Source organism: Henckelia pumila, chromosome 2 (genome assembly GCF_033568475.1).
Source record: "Henckelia pumila isolate YLH828 chromosome 2, ASM3356847v2, whole genome shotgun sequence".
In the NCBI taxonomy this organism is placed as follows: domain Eukaryota; kingdom Viridiplantae; phylum Streptophyta; class Magnoliopsida; order Lamiales; family Gesneriaceae; genus Henckelia; species Henckelia pumila.
This window is the reverse complement of record NC_133121.1, coordinates 176955986-176976687: the sequence shown is the minus strand read 5'-3', so window position 1 is coordinate 176976687 and position 20702 is coordinate 176955986. Positions and strand designations below refer to the sequence as shown.

At 34.1% G+C, this 20702-nt stretch overlaps 3 protein-coding genes across 7 annotated transcripts; 1 reads left to right on the top strand and 2 right to left on the bottom strand.

Moving 5' to 3' along the window:
* Positions 1 to 71: 71 nt before the first annotated feature.
* On the bottom strand, positions 72 to 3122 carry LOC140884361 (uncharacterized). The gene is made up of 5 exons (XM_073291097.1): positions 3095 to 3122; positions 2825 to 3042; positions 1890 to 2724; positions 721 to 887; positions 72 to 638 (listed from the first exon to the last, which is right to left on the bottom strand). Exons 2-5 carry the CDS (start codon positions 3004 to 3006, stop codon positions 431 to 433), a joined length of 1392 nt encoding a protein of 463 aa, XP_073147198.1. The 5' UTR covers positions 3007 to 3042; positions 3095 to 3122; the 3' UTR covers positions 72 to 430.
* A 143-nt stretch (positions 3123 to 3265) lies between these two features.
* Positions 3266 to 4996, top strand: LOC140884363 (uncharacterized). The gene is made up of 4 exons (XM_073291104.1): positions 3266 to 3534; positions 3812 to 3944; positions 4052 to 4166; positions 4629 to 4996. The coding sequence occupies exons 1-4, from the start codon at positions 3296 to 3298 to the stop codon at positions 4676 to 4678; spliced, it is 537 nt and encodes a 178-aa protein (XP_073147205.1). The 5' UTR covers positions 3266 to 3295; the 3' UTR covers positions 4679 to 4996.
* Positions 4997 to 5330: 334 nt separating this feature from the next.
* Positions 5331 to 13846, bottom strand: LOC140884362 (uncharacterized). 5 transcript variants are annotated; one of them, XM_073291099.1, is made up of 14 exons: positions 13427 to 13845; positions 13180 to 13248; positions 12942 to 12992; positions 12371 to 12641; positions 12217 to 12291; positions 12078 to 12136; positions 11843 to 11978; positions 9923 to 10019; positions 9768 to 9834; positions 8426 to 8524; positions 7837 to 7926; positions 7151 to 7305; positions 6039 to 6140; positions 5331 to 5730 (listed from the first exon to the last, which is right to left on the bottom strand). In XM_073291099.1, the coding sequence occupies exons 4-14, from the start codon at positions 12621 to 12623 to the stop codon at positions 5607 to 5609; spliced, it is 1257 nt and encodes a 418-aa protein (XP_073147200.1). In that variant the 5' UTR covers positions 12624 to 12641; positions 12942 to 12992; positions 13180 to 13248; positions 13427 to 13845; the 3' UTR covers positions 5331 to 5606. The 5 variants fall into 5 exon arrangements, with proteins under 5 accessions (XP_073147200.1, XP_073147202.1, XP_073147199.1 ...); XM_073291101.1 differs by lacking the exon at positions 13180 to 13248 and having other exon boundaries at positions 12217 to 12288; positions 13427 to 13846; XM_073291098.1 differs by lacking the exon at positions 13180 to 13248.
* Between the last annotated feature and the right edge of the window lie 6856 nt (positions 13847 to 20702).

Genomic DNA, 20702 nt, shown 5'->3' with positions numbered 1-20702 from the left:
ACATGTTTGCACTCAATATATACACATTAAAATTTTCATTCTTTTCTAACAAGAATTCAATCAACAGACCGTTCGATTAATTGCATTTTATTAGTAAATACCATTTGTGCTTCACATAATCACATGGGTAATTGGAATGGACCCTTAGCAACTATATAACAAATTGAGGAAAATTGGAAATACATACGATGATAGTGATACCAGGCCAAGAACTCTCATCACAAGAATCTAAAGATTCTAAACAATAGTTTGTTATCTTCAAATAGAAATTTTCTCCGACAATATGCACCATGTGACGACCAAAAAAGATGATAAACATCTTCACCATCAAACCATTATTCCTACCAGCCACAGAACTCAAGAATCAACAGGATAGGATCTTTTTCCTCTTCCATGAAGTAGAAGCAATCGCTCAGTCAATCAATACATGTCAGTCACCAATTAGTGCCCGTGGTCTATGCTCCAAAACGTATAAAGACATTCCTGTCTGTGAAACAGCTCGGACAAAAGCCATGTTTGCCGTTAAAGTAAGAGCATACCAATAATCACCAGTGCCAAAAACCACCTTGTTTTTCAAAGCAAGTTTCCTTGTTGTTTTAAGGCTCGCCAGACGTGTTGATGGACAATCAGGCATTACCCTGGGCCATTTGGATTGTTTGTTACAAAAACAATTTGGGGGAAAAAGTCAAAAAACACACACTAGAGGTGCTGAAAACTCACTTGAGCAACTTTTGCAGGCATTTGGCTCTTAATTTTTCATTAGGTCCGCCATACATTGAAATAAGCTCCTGGAACTCTGAATAAACACTTTGACATATAATACCTCTTTTTCCGGATACCACAGCAGAAAGCTCACTGATGACTGGACTTTGAATTTCAGAATTGATCTGGCATCAGATTAAAGGTCAGAAACCAGAAAATGGAGACAGTGAGTGATTGACCGATTGTTTAACAGTAACAATAGGGTATCGATACTTCATGTAGATGTTGTTTGGATGTTATAACTACAGTGCACAGCCAAAGTGAATTATGGAATTGCAAGGTTGCAATAACTCGTTCAGATGAAAACAAAATTCCTCAGCATTGATTTCCCCATTAAACAAGGTTTCATAACATGGATTCAATAATGAGAAAAATCAGAAAGTACTAACTAAAGATTGGATAGACCAAGATATGCTCGTGTATTATAAGCGACCGTTGTTCACAATAAATTTTTTTTATTATTATAGAAAATGGAGCTTTATCTAAGCCCTGGTACTTTGGGATTTAATAATTTATCATATGCTCTTTTTGTGAAAACGAGAAAAGATTAAATAAGTACTTGGGCTTTTAGTTCTCACAACTTAACACCATTAACTAAGAATTAAAAACATAATTCTAGTTTCAAATTGACCTTATTAGAATTGATAAGGCAGTCATTTCACCAATTAGAACGAGGCCCGTGAAATATGGGAAAAAATTTAATTGATATCCGGAAACAAAAATGATGAGCATGCCCAGTTGGCAAATGCATTTGAATACCATGCACCTCTTCTAGACTTCAGCCAATAAATTTGGTCGAACCAAAGTCTATTCATGCTGATTCAGACAGTTAAGATCCAAACTGTGATCGATTTGCTCCATCTCAATCTGAAAACAGGAACATGGTGGAACCATGGAGTGTAAATAAGTAAGTTTAGTGCATAACGTTGACCCACTATCCTGAAGATCGAAATGAAAGAAGATAGTCATTGCACATACATATTCCACAAAAGCATTTTCTTGACATAAACATGATGTTTTTGTTAAGAGGGAGAATAACTAAAACGACACGAATGAAGATAAGACACAAATGAAGATAAGAGATGAACTACATGATGCTGAACACATATTTAGCATCCGGATGTTACCTGGGCAATCACAAACTCATAATTGCCTTTGAAACGGCCTACCAACTCACTCTCAGGTGTAGCCAAAAGTCTCTCTGTCCCTCCATTACTTATCCCTGAAACAATCGCAATCATTGCAGTTGTGTCAAAATTAACCAACTTGGTACGCGCACCGCCCAAAGAAACCTTCAATAATCCAACCTCAGGTGCTGTATCAACAGCCAAAGAGCAGCACCAGCACTTCATCCCAGATATTAGAGACCAGAAAGACTTCCCTAGATTCATATCAGAGAATTCATCAATCTTATTACAAGAGATCGGCTTATCCAACCTTGAAGAAGAATTCGAAAGATTTCTCCCATTTGTCTCGTGACAGTTCCAATCAACCTTTATTTGAATAACACAAGCATGCATGAATGATCTCCCAACGACCACATTGGTCCATTCATGCTCCAGTTCAAACTCTTCATAGGAAAACGGGTCCATTTCCAAATTTATGCTTTCATATTCTTTTTTGATCTTCTGACAAATACTCTCATCAAGCCCATTTGAGAAAAAAAGCACAACCGAAGACGGCCTCAGCGTCACAGGCGCTTGGCTAGCTGCATCAACAACTTGTGCAATTCTAAACTTCAATCCCTTAATCTTCTCGGAAGGTCCGCCGTCCCACGAAATGTATCTAGGATTTCTGTCAGATACAACGAACCAAACCGGATTCCCATTCATAGAACAAACTATATCAACGTAAATGCTGTGGGAAGGAGATAAAGCAATCGACTTGCAAACGCGCGATACCCCAGTTATAGATGGTAGCTGAAGAACGTGAACCACGGCCTCTAAGTGACCAACATTGAAACTGCAACGTGAAATTGCTAGAATTGATCATAATAACACTCAGCAGGAAGCTATTTTGACTGATAAAACTTGAAGATAAAAAGCAATAAATCAACGAGAACCTGTGAGGAGAAGAAGACGGAGTGGAGGCGGAGATACGGCGGAGAAAGGACAGCTCGGAGTTGATCAGGCGAAGTAGCGTGTCTTTAGGACTAATTGTGGTGCGAATTATCCGATACCTGAGTGCAACTAACCTTCTCGTGGCATCTTCAACCGCAGAGGCGGCGGTTCCCGGCGGCTCCATCTTCTCCGGCCAGAGCTCCAGCTGGCTGAGGTTGGAAAATTGGAAATCGAGATGCAACTTCCCATATATCGATAGCCCAATGGTCTAATTAGGTATATTAGCCCATTGGGTTGGAAAAATACGCCGGTATTTTAAGATTGGCTAATCTTATTGTTTTTGGATCATCTTTATGTAAACCCAATTGGCCCATTAGTCTTGTTCTTTTACTTTGGGCTGGACAAAGAACAGGACGGTTCTTAATTAAGCGATACACATCTGCTTCAGTTTGCAAAATTTCCCTGTTAACTGAATGGCCGGAGGAGGAGGAGGAGAAGAAGAATCGATTGAGGCGGCGGCGGCCGCGCGGCGGGAGAGGCTTAGAGCGCTTAAAGCCGCTCAGGAGCTCCTCAACACTCCCGATGACGATGCTACTGTTCGTAAACCTCACCAAGCTACAACAGGTGAAGATAACGATCAGGATACTCGTGAAATCGAACCTCAACATCAATCCGATGAAGAAGAAAATGAAGAAGAAGATGAAGGAGAGGAGTAAGTTTCCGAATTTTGAGCATAGGTCTTAATTTGTAGGAATTGGGAAGTATTTTTCTTACTACACTTGAGCGATTTCAATTTAGGGTTCGCTACTTTGGCCAACTTTGATTGTGTCACCAGTTCCGCATTTTCATTATAAAGTTGCTGCCGTACTTTCGGATGTTCTTATTGATCGAACTTGAACACTTGTGCTCAGCATGTAATTGTTTGATATTTCGGAAGTGGTGAGCTTTCAATTCTACTCTTTAGGTTAAATGGTATTTGTTGATTGCAGCAATGTCAATATGAAATTCCGAAACTACCTTCCTCATGACAAGCAGCTTCAAGAAGGCAAAGTCACCCCGCCTGTGCTACCGAAATTTGAAGACCCCGTCCTGGCGGCACCTCCACCGGAGGAGAAAACAGAGGTCTTTTGTCATGTTTTATTATCTCCTCCATCCCTTTCCGGCCTTCTCACTCTCCCCTGCATTACTCATGTAGTCATGTGATTGGATGTGTTCTGAATAAATTGCAGGATCCATTTCTAAACATTGCACCAAAGAAACCAAATTGGGACCTGAGAAGGGATGTACAGAAGAGACTTGACAAGCTTGAAAGACGCACTCAGAAGGCAATGCTGATACTCATGGGTATTGTATCTTCTTTCCCTTGAGAGTAGTTTACTCAATGCACACATCTCCTCTCCCGCAAGGTTTTAAATTTTTTTTGTTATTTTTCCTGGTTAATGAAGAAATGAAAATTAGTAGAGCCCTTTGGTTTGTGAGCATAACTGAGACCCCTCGTTCTCATGCATAAATCTCATCTAGTTCACCTTTGGTGGTAGGAGCTAATGAGAACTCTCTGTTAGCCCTAGAAGAACCACTAGTTCGGAGAAGTGGAGCCCTTTTTGTTTGTGTACATAACTGGTTTTTTCTTCGTCCTCGTCTCAATGGGTAGCAGCACATCAAAGTTTTATGGGTGCTATTTTTCTAGCCTAACATCCCCTCGATACATTAGCTAGGTTACTCAGCATCTTACAACATACTTGTCATGTACATTGATTTTAATGTTGCATGTCAATATTGAGCCTTGATTTAGATTTTCTTTTGCAGAACGTGAGGAAGAAAAAAGGAGAGCTGTGGAAGACAACGGCATGGCATAAATGGCGGAGAAAGAAGGGAATCAAAATGAAAATTTCATGGAGTTTTTAGATTTGAAGCGGAGATCCAAGGTCCATGTAGTTTAGATGGAGACGTCCTTTTATCATTTCCCATGAGTTGGTGTGAAAATAATTTGTTTTTTTTTTCCTTCATTTTTGTCATGGATTGCTTCGCTTAGAATTTGTACAATCTCAGGAGGTACACAAATGCGCACGATTTACTATATATCAACTTAGAAATTTGCATGCGAAAGATGTGTATGTAGTAGGTGTCTTCTTTAGTTTACATACAAATTTGCAAAACTAAGATAATAGTTGAATCATTATGCCTTGAGAATATATAGTAGAAAACCTTTTGACACTTACAGGGAGCTTACATACAAATTTGCAAAAATGAGATGATTGTTAAATTATTATGCCTTAAAAATATAAAGTAGCAAGCCTTCAACACATAGCAATATGATTTTGTTCGGACAGGGGAAAAACAACTCAAGAAGAATGGATACGTTGTTGTCAAATGCTGCGTTCTACTACATATATCACAAAGATTTATGAATAACTCTATCCAACCGTTCAATAAAATTCTAATTTGCCTTTTGAAGTACCCAAAAAAAAATCTACACAATCTTATGCTACCATGACCAAGATATAGATTATACATTCGTCGGTCTGTTTCCACACAAATCTCAATCGTACAAGGTATATTCAGGAAACACAAATCTCAATCGTACAAGGTATATTCGGCTGAAGAACTACAACATCCTTCGGTAGATGGAGCTTCGAAGTGACATACAATCAACAGCAATAATCAAATGGGGTCTAGACCCAAAAAATTTCTGGACAAGTTTTTTACAACTATTCTGGAGGACCTTGATAGCCGGATATTTGAAATGTTCAAAAAAATTTGAACCGGATCTTTTGATTGGATAGCTTACACTTTAGAGGACGTGTTAGCTTCTTCATCGTTCCAAGAGACGTCCACAGGAGGAAGCTGGTATTCATCAGGTTTCAGAGCCAAAGCAAAGTCTGGTAATGCAGGTGCTGTTTCCATAATTCTACACCCACATATTGGAATATGAAAATGAGAATAACATATTCTATATCAATTTGCTAGTACATTAATTTATATGACATCACCACATGGCAAACTATCTACAGATATTCATCCTAATTAGCAGACGTTGGCATAAACGATTGATGACTGCTACGAGCTCCTAAGTAGAGAATTAGCTACCAATGACTCAACGCGTCAAACTCGTGAATTAGCCAACTTAAGCATTAAGTTTCGCTTATTAAGCTAATAAATAAGGATAAATTATTTGTACGCAGATAAATAAGATGCTTTAATTTGTCCAGTACTTACTTTTCATAAGTGTATAGATCCTTGTTGATTCGCACCTTGTTAGAAGTGTCCTTAGGAATCTTTTCAGACAGATACTTCATGGTTCCCCAAAGTAGTGTGTTCCTGCACCAAAATTGGAATTTATTATTCCCACATGTCATTTAGCAGTGTAATGATGTGCATTGTTCTATAGGAACTGGTTCCAAAAACACAAAGCAGGTAGAAAAATAGGAGGCAAAGAAGACCCCACAAAAAAAAAAGCATTAAAGGCTTAAACCCGTACAATTTCTTTTGAAAGGATTAAATCTTTACAGATTAACATGCACATTTTATCTCATTACAGACTGAAAAAATTAAACGGTGACATTCCTAAACAATTTCTGACCCCAATCACTAACAGTGTGTTTGGTAGATAGGATTTGGAGGGGATTTGATGGGATTTGGATTTACAAATACTTTTTTGGTGTTTGGCAAAATGAAATTTTAAAACGGGATTGGTATTTGATGAGATTTCATGGAATTTCATTTAACTAACTGAAATCCTTACAAAATTGGTCGGATTTCATGGGATTTGAGTTTATAAAATAATAATATTATTTCTAAACAATAAATTTATAAACTTTAGTTATAAATTTAAGTTTTTCAAAAAATTTTTTTAAAAAAATATCACTTTTCTAAAATTTATGCTAGCAAATTCCAATATGTATTTTAACTTTTTTCCAAACACCAAAATGGAATTTGAATTCTAGGAATTCCAATTCCAAATCCAATTCCAATTCCAAATTCAATTCTAAAATCTATTTTTTAAGTATCCAAACAGACTGTAAAAGACACCCGGCGATTGATTACTAGGACTGAAAGAAGATATGTGAGGCCTGTTCAAAACATGATGTTATCACAAATGGAAACCGAAACCGAAAAAAGGAATGGGGAACAGGACAAAGGCTTCAGAACTTTAGCATGGATAAGAATAGATTTCCACATTAAGTGAATGAAGAGTGAAGAAGAAAATTTCCCTGGCCCAATGATAAATTTCAGAATTTTCTGAAATCCGATTGTTGGGAGAGTGGAAGTTTAATTGTATATATTACTCGTAAGCGTGAACAAGAGATTAAGGGGGTAACAGAAATTACCTAGAGACAGGGACTGATGCATTAAAAGCTTCACCTGCCTTCTTGCTCTCTTTGAGATATTCATCGGCTGCTTGCAGAGCAGCAACAGCCATCCCATGGGACTTCTCTGTATTCCCCTCATCAAGAATTAAACCATGGTAGTAGTATGCCGCAGCCTATGACATATCAAAATCTTCTGTTAACCACAAGTCAGAGAATATGAAAGGGGTTTTGAAAACTAAATTATCATGATAAAGGACATCCTGTTTCACATATTGATAACCAAAATATCAAAATAGAGTAATAATTTTGTACAATTATGAGGAAAAGTTTGCTCTTTATCACCTATTGATACAGGATCACTTTGAACAGTCACATCCCATCAATTCTACTTCATTGTTATGTAGCAACCCCGACATACCTTATTTCAGACTGAAAGATATATCCCAAATAATAAATCAATTGGTTGGCATACATATCGTAATCAGAATTTCCACTTGACCAATCCTTGAGGCACTTCAAATTTCAAAATAGCAGAAATAACTCCATTGTCAAGAGGTCAAGGAGCTAATGAGCAGAGGAAGTATGTAAGAGTATAGCATTTCAAGTTCCCTCATAGTAATTGTTTTTGGATAGGTTTATAAAAGTAGGCCAGATCTTGCAGTGCAACATAAAGATAATGGCAATTTTAAGACATTAAACAATACCTTAGCCTCAATGTGTTTCCACTTCACGAATAGAGAATGCTTTTCTCCCCAACCATTTGCCAGTGGAAGGTTCATGATGTTATCTTGGGCCTGCAAAATTACAATCTCACGGACTTAAGTCCTCCTAAAATCATAAAAAGGAGTTATACCCATGGAGCTAATGAAGGAAAACAAAGATGAACTATGTTCAACTCTTCGGTATGAACAAACAAAAAGCAATTGAGAAGGTTCAATTCAACCACACTATTATAATGAATTGAATATTCTTTAAACCCCATGAATAAGTCAGCAAAGGATGGAACAAGTGATCCAAATATCGAGGATGTCAGCTTGCAAAAACCAGAAGTCATGAGTTTGAATGCCCCCTTTGTTCTCTAATTAGTTTATGCTAATGGCACCTATCTCCACAAAAGTTAACTAGAAAAACTGCAAAATGAGGTATGGCACACTAAATAGTATCACGAAGAAGACAATACAAAAAGCCCCAGAAATACTGGTACAATTGACACTACCAAGCCAAATCATAGAACCAAACAAGTTGAAAAGTTTATTTACAGTGGATAAAAAGGACAATAAAATCCATTAATACCTGCTGCCAGTATTTTACCATCTCACAAGCAAGTCTTCTTTTCACAGCTAGGGTGGCCTTGGCACTATCGATTGCAAGTCCCAGCTGAATATCAACACCCTATTCCAAGGAGATGCAAGGCCCAGAGAAATATAACTTGATATAAATTAAACGAGCATCATATATTAATTAAACTGCACGAACAATGTAGACATATAGCAATCATAACTAACTTGCAGGAATCATGTCTATTAGCAATTGCATGGAATATTATACACATGGCAAAAGGTAGCTTTCTGAAGTTTTAAACCATCAAAATGCGCTAGAACTACTTATATCATGCCTACCCAATGAAAGTATATTTTCAAAGTTCATTAAATTTTGATTTATTTATTTCCTAACTACCACATGAGCATTCATATCCTTCAAAGCTCCAATATTAGTTAAGTTGTACAACAATAACTAGCTTCAACCACAAAGGCGATGCACGAGAGAAGGGGCGTGAAATGACAGCGGATAATCAGAAGCATGTAATATGCAACTTTATATAGACGTCCAATATTTACTAATCAGTAATTTTAATAGACAACAACAATAAAGAAACCTTAGTCCTAGAATGACAATAAAAAAAATAATCCATCTCAGCAGGGCCAGGTTTTTATGATTGAACACACCTTGCCAACTGTTGGTATGAGGTGCGAGATGTTACCTTTTGGGTAATAAATTATTGATTTACTTCTAACTTGTTAGGTTTACAAGTCTTCTCCGACTCAAAACAGTGTACAAAGATAGAGCTGGATATGTCATAATCTTCAAACATCACACAAGATCACTAATAAATTTGTCAATGAGTCTTGCAAAATATTTAGGGCCTCTGATGCCATTAGTCACATCCATAAAATTGTTACAAGTTATCTTATGAAACTTGTGTGAAAATGATTGCTTCCCTGGTCATATCCGCAACTGCTCTTTCAGAAAATGTCACAATTAAAGCATGATTCTTAATGGGAATTAAACAATTTCACACAATTGCTCTTCCCTTAGACTCTTAGATGGCATACATCACATCCAATTGGAATCCATTCATGAGGAAAATGTGAAGAACGTTCCATCATATCACGTTTAAACATTTTGACGAAATTTCTATAAACTAAATGAAGTCTAAGATGTTTCATAAGCTCAGACACCATTTTAACCATGACCATGAATTGTATTAACCATGCAGCTTCAAGGACCAAAACTTTGCAACACTATCTGACTAACAAAACCAAGAAATGTAAATTTTCAGCATTTGTCAATGTATATGCATGTTTGAATAGTGGCATCATGATAACGTAGGTGGCAACTTCGTGAAACATAATACCTGCCCTAGCGCTTGGAGGCAAAGAGCTCGCAGAACTCCTTCGGCAAGATCCACGGGAAGATTTCTCCTAAAGAAATAAGTTAATTGGGGGAAAGGCGAATCCATATCACATAATGTTCTCCTAATTGATCATTCTACAGCCCACAACAAGATACCTTAGTTCATTGGGGAACTGTGGGAGAACATGTCGGACAGCACAATCAAGGTAACCAGCAGCCTTCAAGAAAACATCAACAGAAGATCGTCGATTCTCTGTTGGAAAATGTAGAAAGCACAGCAGAAGTGAGAAATTTACTAAAAGAAAAAGGGGGGAAAAAGGAACATGCTGCATATCCACCAAACAACTTGGAAGGACATGACAAAGGTGGAATTTGTGTCTTTATTATATAGTGTTTGTTCAAGCCATTGTACAGTTAACTTCCAGCTGGATACATTATATATACGTTGGTTATATTTATGTTTAAATGACTGATTGACTGTTCATTCAAGGATACATACTGCTGATGGCTATCTCATCTAAAAAATTAATCCATTAAATATATGTAGAATTAAATTTTAAGATTTCTGCACGCCCCTTTTTAAGCCTTCCAAGTGAAACTCTTTTCTATTAATGGGTGCAAAGAGACTGTCCTCATGCATCCAATGGGATTAGAAGCTATGATTCATGCTGAATGGCCAATGTATTGAAATAATGAAATTGTAAGCTATTAGAGATGAGTGACATTTGATACTTGTGATCTTCAACGTATATGTATACAATAGACCTAAGCATTCAGCATATAACAAAGAAATCATAAGATGGGGCCTTATCTCCTGCTGATCGAAACACCTTCCCCTGCTCCCCAGTTACCGATTGAGCGCTTCATTTTTTTCTCTTAACTATTAAAAGCAACTAAACCAGTTTTATCACTTTAACTTTGTATCTAAAATTATGCATCAGCGTCACTCATTGACATTTGAGTAAAGCATCCAGTAAATGATGATTGTTTGTGCATTGTATCATCCATTAGCCAGGTAAATGAACAAGGTCTAATTTCTATTGAAACAGCATCTCATATCACTCCTGAATGCAAGCATTCCCGCAGTGATCTCTCAAAAAATTTCAGGTTCTCTCGGCCAATTAATGCAACTTAATTAGAGCATGAAATCTCCTCTTCATTTATACAGCATCTCACTTAAACTCAATCTCATTTAACAACTGAGTATCTCAGTAAGAAAAAATTTGTGTTAACCTAATTTGGTTATGACCATAGCATCTATCATTGACGACTTACTAGCATGCTCAGAATTGAGTAACGAGCACATTCCAGATATTTTATCATATATGCCAACAAAATTTACATAGATTCACCCAACCTATGTAGCATGGGTACTGCAGAAAAAAAAATTTGGAGTATCGGGTACGGGTACGACACGCAAATACGCGTGTCGGATACTGTCAACCCGTGTCGTTGACCATTTTCAAGTTTGACCGGTTGGATACAGGCTGGGTATGGCTCGGGTACGGCCCGAGTACGTTTTTGGGTACGTTTTGGACTAAATTACAAATAATTTAAAGTTTTGAGGGTTCAATTGAAAAATAATAAATTTATAAGGATTTCTTAATAAATATATTAATTTTAATTGGGCTTAAAAAGCCCTATCTCAGTCCGTTACTTCTCCATTCTCTAGTCCTTACTGCTCGCTCCCCATTCTTTCATTTTTTCTGCTTCTCATCATCGATCATCACCAACACCACTTCTGAACTGTTCCGCTGCACGCCGCCGCCTCAGCTGCCCTATCTCTAGGATTTTTAATGCTTTATATATATATATATATTATTTATTTTTTAATCCTAGTCGTATCCTATAATTTCAAAAATTTCTCGTATCGCCGTACCCGTATCGTATCCGATACCAGTACCCGTATCTATGCAACATAGTACCCAACAAAAAACAATGAGATAATTTTCTTTATTTGAGGTGTCTGAAATAAGAAAATTGTCGGATGATCTACTGACAAATGAATGAGAGAGATCATATAATGAAAACTCGTTGGGTACTGAAATTATATGGAATTGGAGTTAGCTTGAGTACCTTCTGATAACTTTGGCTGATAGCCGTCAATGGATGTTCTTGGAAGAAGCAATAGATTGGCTTGTGATAATGATAGCATGGACATCAAGTGCAAAACAGATAATATTTCATACCAAGTGCTGAACATTTCTGTTTCCTGGAGATATTGATAATGATTATGAGATTATCAGTGCTTTGAACGCAAGAGAACAGGTTAAAGAAAATTATGGATTTGAAGGTAAAATTTAAGCGGGACCTCTGCTTCGTCCTCTTGATTAACCCAAACAAACTGTACTTTATGTTGCGATAGGCTCCCTGCACAACACAAAGGGGTGCTCAAAAGTATGATTTTCGTGGAAAGTTTTGGTGTCTGGATTGGTATTGGAAATGCTTACCATTTTTAACCAATCCCAAAAGAACTGGCAAGTAGTCTTCTAGAGCCTGAAGAAGATCACCCACGGTTGAACCTACTGCAAAGAACAGATGATCAAACATCCATATCAGCAATTTTAGATACCATGAAATTTTTAGGTCATCTCGGTGACCAACCATGTTGAGTAGCACTTTTCCGTCTCGTTCTTGTAATTGTCGGAGCTTCTTGTGCTGCCATAACTACTATTCTGGTTCTGAGAGCAGAAAGGCGTTCAACTAAGCTTTTAGAGATGTGATCACCTAATGACTGAGAGAAATCAACAGGCTTAGGGATCCGTAAACCTGGGACGAATACAGAAACCTCCCCAATATTTGATGGCCGCCTCCTATTTCCACCTGAATCATTAGGAGTTGATACTAGGCACCCCATGTCCTATATTTTTTTGATCTGTCAACAGAAGCACAATTCACCGGTGCAAATCAGGAGATCGGCCACAAAAGGTCGTCAAAAAGGCAGTTTGATAGTTTTATGATGTACATATACACATAGAGAATTGGTTTCTTGTTTTAAGACCCAAAAGTTAAAATGATGCACAAAACTTTCACAAGAAAATAAGAAAACAGAGTAGAGGCGCAGAATAAATAGTTGAAGTCAATAAACTACACAACTAACAAAGTAAATGGCAACTCACGGGTGGTGGCAAGATTACGTCAAACTGTACAAATAGTGGGTGGTAAATGTGCTTACCAGGCGTCTTTAGATATCAGAAGACAGACGGGTAAATTTGTCCAGCAATTTCTGCAACAGAATAATAAGAAATAAAATTCAGATCAAAATTAAAACAAAAGCAAAAAAATCAAGAAAAAATGGTTACATCAATGTCACAAGAGAGGCATGACACATCGACAATTCTCTCGTGCTTCCTTTTCTAATGCTAGTAGCCCTTAACGCTCCCTCATTTATTCAGTTAACAAAAGAAACTCACATTTCCTGTTTTTCTCTTTACAGAAACTTTAGAATCGAGCAGCAATTAAGATCAGACTGCAGCTAGCTACTGAAAAACACGATAAAACAATTTATTTCAGTCTTCACAGCAGTAAATCAAAAAAACCCAAAAAAGGAAAACAAAAAAGAAAGAGACCCTCTTCAATTTACCACAAGCCAAAACCAAGGAATCAATCAACTCCATCAGTACACAGAAAAACATAAACGAGCAGAATAAAAAATTTCACCTGAAGCAAAACAGGGCCGTTGAATCCCATCAACCACGGAAACATGAACGAGCTGGAAAATGATAAAGATGCGATCTTAAAGTCTTGTCGAATCGATTCTCTTGTGGGTTTCGGTCAAAAGTGATGAGACTATAGCGAAGTCAATAGATATTGAAATTTTCAGTAAAAAAAAAAAACCATTCAACGTGAACATCAATTGCAGGAAATGGACAATTCAATCGAAAGGCGAGATGAAAATATATGAATCAATTGGGATTTGGAGCTTGGACGTGGAGTGAAAATGTTGGTGAGCAAACGTAGCAAGTAAACAAGAGAAGAGAAGGAAAGGAAAATCTAAACACTTGCTTTCGTGTCAATCATTATTATTACTTTGGGTCTAATAGATTTGGAGGTTTGAAGCTTATCTGACCTGAAACTCTTTATTTAATCATATATTTATAACGGACCTAAGTAGATAGATATATCAAATAAATACAATCAATACTCGATGCATCGTCTCAAATTTAAGACGAGATTTGGATTCGAAACTTGAATAAACAAATCTATGTCTATGTTTTTTACTCGATGTTTGTAATTTATCTATACTATTTCTATATAAAAATTGAGACCACTCAATACATTGTTTTGATCGACTGATTGCGTCAACACTATCAAAAACCAATTCGTATTTCATGTCATTTTGATGACTTGGGTGTAATTTTGTTTAATGCTAAACATATTCTTTGCAAATTATTAATATTTCATATTTATTTTTATTTTAATGAAAGACAAATTATTTCCATACACGTAAAACATGTATATCGATTGTTAACCTCTTACCTCCCTATTCCTAATATGAAGATTCCTAAATTGTGACGGACTGTCTTGAGACTATTCACTCAACTCAAAAATAAAATAAAATAAAACCTTATGTATATATCTATGTCATATATATATATATAGAGTTTTGTTATGCTGTCCACTTCTCTTGCCCACCTCCATGTCCACCTATGAGGTGGCAATCATTCCATGGATGAGATGAATCATATACAAATGGTTCATCCAATGGATGAGTGACACCTCATAGGTGGGCACGAGAGGTGAGCAGCATAACAAAACTATATATATATATATATATATATATATATGACATAGATATATCTTACTATCTTATAAAGGTTGAGTCGATGCTATCCACGGGATAGTGCCTCTGCGGGTGATGTGGGGTTTCAAGATTGGTTAAAATCAGTGGGGCCTACGTGGGACCCACTAATTTTGACCAATCATGGGGTTACACGTCACCCACAGGGTAGTGCCCTGCGGGCGGCATGTACTAAACTAAACCCTTATTACCGTAGAGAACTTTTAATTAATTAAATTTCAATTAATTGGTGAAATTTGGGATGAATTTACGATTATATCATAATTAAATTATCGACAAAACCAAAATTATTAGACAAATTAGTCATTTTATATGGTTTTCTTTTTTTTAGCCATTAGATTTTATCTTATTTACAAAAATGAAATCACGCTCTATTTGTTTGTATTTTTAAAATTTTAGATTAGATAATTATCACTATTAGACTTTTGAATATCTAATTCATCATGTGATTTTTAAAAACAACATGAAAATCAATTTACATAAACAATTTTATGCATACGCATGCATCACTTGCAAGAGACGCTAGTATATATAATATGTTCGAGTAGATATCGAAGTAATTAAAAAAATTGTTGAAAACTAAAATTTAAATTTCAGGCTTCTAAATATTCTTTTAAAAGTTCACAAAAATTTGTGTGGACAATATTTCATGAGTCAATTTCATGAAACTAATATCCAATCTAATCCATAAAAAAATATTATTTTCACATTAAACTATTATCTTTTCATTACAGGTATGTATCAGTTTGACCCGTACCTTCTCTTAAATTTTTTTATCTCTAAATATAATAGTGATTTTTTAAAAAAAAGATCGAGATTAGCCAAAATTAGTGGGGGAAAAAAGTATTTTCAAGGATAAATTTTGTAATAATTGAAGTAGTTTGATTTTCGTGTGCATTTTTATGCTTTTGATGGATCGATATTTTCATAATCTGGATATGTATTTTGGAGTGAAGTAATCAAATCATTAAAAACACACTCACTTTATCATTGGCTCTCGAATCATGTCAATTGCTCTCAAATTTAATGATTAAATGAATCTAATAAGTATATATGGTTGTATTAACCAAAGTATTTTCGAGTCTATAATAATAGTATAATATAAATATTTTAAATTATACAACAACTCAAACATCATGATTCAAAATATTTTGACTCGGGATTATTTGACGAGTGACATTTCATTTTCTTGATTTAATTAATATCTTTCTCTGTCAAAATTTTTATTCTGTTTAAATTTATGGTTATAAAAATCAATTACCAACACAATTTTTTTTTAATATCAAGAACACATAATTATGCCTAAACAATCTAGAATTCAATCGGCTAGGATTATTCTGCATATTAATGAGTTTATTATTTCTATTAGCCGTGCAGGCTTGCTGAAGGGGAGTCACTGGACTGGTTTTGAGGACATGGCTACATCAATGGGACTGAATTCTGCAATCTCGAGATCTACTACCATTCGTTTAGTAAGATGGTTGGCTCCGGAGATCGGTTTTTTCAAGCTGGATATTGATGGTTGTGTTCTAAAGTGGAAAAATAATCTGGCATTGGAGGCATTATCCGAGATCATCATGGGCTGACGATTGTTGCTTTTCATGATTATATTGGGATTGGTTCTAATATGAGGGCAGAACTTCTTGTTATTTTAAGGGGTCTGCAAGTTTGCAAGCTGTATAATTTGTTTTCACTTTGGTTCGAAGTGGATCTTTTGACAGCTCTAGCTATTTTGGATGCAGAATTTTCTTCTTGGGAACTCATTGGAATTGTGACTAAGATTCATGCTATTCTTGTGGATTCTGAGGTGCGAAAGTCGCATATTTATAGGGAAGCTAATGGAGCGGCGGATGAATTAGCTAACCTCGACGATATTTCTGAAAAGCTTAAAGGGATTTGTAGACTAGATAAATCTGGTCTACTTTATATTAGAGTTAAGTCTAGTGTTTCTTAATTTTGGAATTTACATCATGTAATTTTTTGAGAGATTTTGGTCTTGTCTCACTCTTTTGTATTTACCTTTTATTTAATAAACGTGTAAGAATCCGCCTGACCCCGTCACAAAAGACGGCTTTGGGGGAAAAAAATTATGCCTAAACAAGGTGGACAAAGAGAATAAGTTGTGGCGCATAGCTTTTAAATGCACCGAATATTACCTTTTGAAGGTCGTATTCATCACCTGAATTTTTTCCACATCATAAACCTTTTGGGTCTCTTTAAAATATTTAAATAATTTCATTGTTTTTTCTGTCTGTGTTAAAGTATTTAGATTTTTTTCATAAGAAAATTATTTAAATTTATAATGCATGAATAGTATTGATGTATGACATCATATACCTTGTGGTAAGATCTCATGATCATCATATATTGTTTTTTAAAAATATTTATGTTGAGTCAAGCATGCATGAACTCACATATTTTAAATAGTGATGATCATCGGATATATATATATATATATATATATATATATATATATAAATCAGTGTAATACCCCAAATTATAATATTTAAGGTGTTCAAAAATCGAACCAAATTGTAAAACCAAACCAACTCGCATGGTTTTGAATTTTGATCGATTTTAAATTAACCATACCGAGAATTTTGTTTGGTTCAAGATTTAGATAAAATTAAACTGAATCAAACTAATCCAAACTGTACATTAATACAAAAAAATTGTGTGATAAATTTTGTTAATTTCGTGTGTGATATAGAAATATTTTATTTGAATTTTAGTTTATATTCTATTATTAATTAGTGAGCTTTGTAAATATTCCTATTACATTTATAGTTTATTTTAGCTCAAATGAAACAATCCTAAAATTTTAGGTTTTTTATGTTTATAATTAGGCAATTTCTATACTCGTTTAATTTGGCAAAAACTCGTGTGAGTCGGTCTCACGGATTAATTTTGTGAGACATATATTTTATTTCAGTCACCAATGAAAAAATATTAATTTTTATGTTAAAAGTATTACTTCTTATTATAAATATGAGTAAGGTTGATTCGTCTCACGGATAAACGATCCGTACTAAATCAATTAATAAAAGTCATTTAACTGTAATAATAGATATATCAACACCACCTTTTTATATTGAATTAATTAGATGTGTTAAAACTATTTATACAAATAATAAGAAAAATTATTTAATTAAAGTCTCGACAAATGTTCGAACAATTAATTTGTTTTCTTGTTCCCACCGTACCCTTATCTTAGTGTATCAATTAGATTAGATGACAATGATCATAATAATAATGATGATAATATATATATATATATATATATATATATATATATATATTTGTTGAAAGGGATTGAGGAGCTATATATTGGCACAGTGAAAAATGTATAAAAATGGAATGCCTTTAGTCTAATGTAATGTTTTGGAATGACAAAGATATGCATGCATCGAGGACACGTGTTTGCCTCAGAAATCATGCTCAATCTATAGATAACATCCAAACTGATATACATATACGAATATGTCGTGTGTGCGACAATCTCATAGTTTTATATTTGTGAGACGTATCAATCTGACATGTGTAGACAATAATAAATAATATTTAATTTTGACATCAAAAAATAATATTTTTACATATGGATCAAATTGAATAAGAGCTTGATCTCATGAAATAATTGACTCGTGAGAACGTCTCATAGAAATTTTTTGTGTACATACAGTACAATTATTATCACTGTAATTTCGTCATGGATCATTGGTTTAGTGGTATGCTATACTCAAATTTCATGAGAGTTATAAAATTCGAGATTTCCCATTTGTGACATGAACAAATTTTTTATTTATCAAGCCTCTTCATTTGTCAACCATTATTTATATTTTTAAATAACTTAAAAATTAATATGAGATCGTTTTATAAATCAATTTTGTAAGTCAAATTACTATAAATGTGGATAGAGTTGGGATATCTCACAAATATAAACATGTAAAACCGTCTAACAAAAGACATGTTTTTTCAATAATTATTATACGTACAATATAAATATACGTGCAACATTTATAACCTTGCAATCATTTGAAGCATATAATTGATCTATATCAGTGTCTAATATTAATATTCATTTTTTATAAATAATATATATATATATCTTAAAATTTATTAAATCGGCTCAAACTTGAATCAAAACTAAAAAGGAAAAACTCTGTCAATATAATATTTTGGATTAGATTTAAAATGTTTCCAAATAAAAGTAGGTTGCCTCAGTGTAGATATTTCAAAGAACAATGCTACATGTACAACCAAATTTGTACATCAATTTGTACAACACAAAAAAATCAATACACAAATTTCATTTAACAAAATCTCATGATAAATTGAATATAAAATATCACGATATAATAGCAAAATTTCACGATATATTTGTTGTAAATATCGTTGTACACGATATAGGTTGTACCTCTAGCATTATTCTATTTCAAAACAAGTTAGTTGAACGGGCTCATTCGCCTTTCAATAGGTCCCTAACCAATTTATGTGTAATTGGACGGGTCGTGGAATTATCAATTCAATCCACCTATTTTATATGACTGAACGTACATGTTGTTATATGGACCTACCCATTTTGAAATCTCCACTAGTTTGCACCGCAAATTTATGAGTCAGTTTGGTTACATAAGCATTTACTTTTAAAATGGTTTTTTTAAGTTGACTTTTAAAATTATTTTTTTAAATAAAAGTTGTATTAATTTTGTGTTTGAATAAATAGATTGAAATCATCTTTTTTAGTTGAGTTATAAAAAAACATTTGAAAAGCTATAAATATGAGCTTTAAAAAAATATTTTTTTATTTTGGCTTAATAAGTGCTTTTAAAAGCACTGCAGATCTACCCAAATACATTTGAAACAATAAAAATATTTTTTTTATTTTAAAAAATGAATTTTCTCTTTTTGCTTTTTAATCCAAACGCACTTTATCTCTCTATATTAGTAATTATCAATAATTTAATTATTGTTTATTTACAATTTTCTCCCAACAATTATACTACCTTGTATTCATGATAATCAAATACATGATATTAAGTTTGATAATAACTGTTAGGATCAAATATAACGATGAGACGTTCCCAAGGGATGTCATGTTGGTGAAGTAGGTAAGCAATTGGTCAATTGTTAAATGTTCGATTCTCACTATCAAAACTTTATTGGACTAACCTGTTGCACATAATTTACTTAGTGCGAACTATGCGATTTACCTGACTAACGTGATTTTCAGATTATTGGGTTAGTCCGAAAATTTACCTAGTGTGCATCAAAAGATAACAGATGTCAGTTATAACCATGATACCAACACTTGTAGTTTTTGACAAAATAACCGAACATCCCGACACATGATACAATTATCCAACTAATCCCCAGATAAACAAACACTAGTAACAAATATAAGCTAATAAGAAATATATTCGTACAAATTACAGTATTTTTGAATCATAGCCTTTACAAATCTCGACCAATCATGTTAAGTCCTGCGGATTGGGCAAGCTATATACAACTCCAATTTGAAAACATGACTCTTGTACATCTATAAATACCTATAAAGTGATGCTAAATGTATGTATAATTAAGGATCGAGAGTCACATGAAATTACATAAATATCTTTTAATATATTTTGAATATAATTTTTTCAAATAAAATGGAGGGATAATTTTGTAATTTTATGTGCAGTGTGTAATTCAATGTATACACTGTGCATGTAGCATTTTCCTTCATTTAAATATATAAATTTATATTTAAACTATAAAAATATATGAAGCTCGAGTTTTGAAAATTTTGTAGGCCTATTAAATTAAATCATATCGATTAATGGATTAACTCGGTTCAATTTTGAAATTTTGTAAAAAAAAAAATGAAAAGTATTTTCTATAATCTATCTCAACACTACCTAAGTCGACAATCAAAAGTTTGCTTAACACCAATTTCTCAATTTTAAGATGATGTGTTAAATTCAAAACTCGATTATAACAAGAAAAATGTAGAGGGACAACAAATATCGTGTACAACGATATTTACAACAATAATATCGTGAAATTTTGTTATTTTATCGCGAGATTTTGTATTTAACGTATCTTGAGATTTTTATAAAAAAAATATTTTTTATATTAATTTTTTTGTATTGTAAG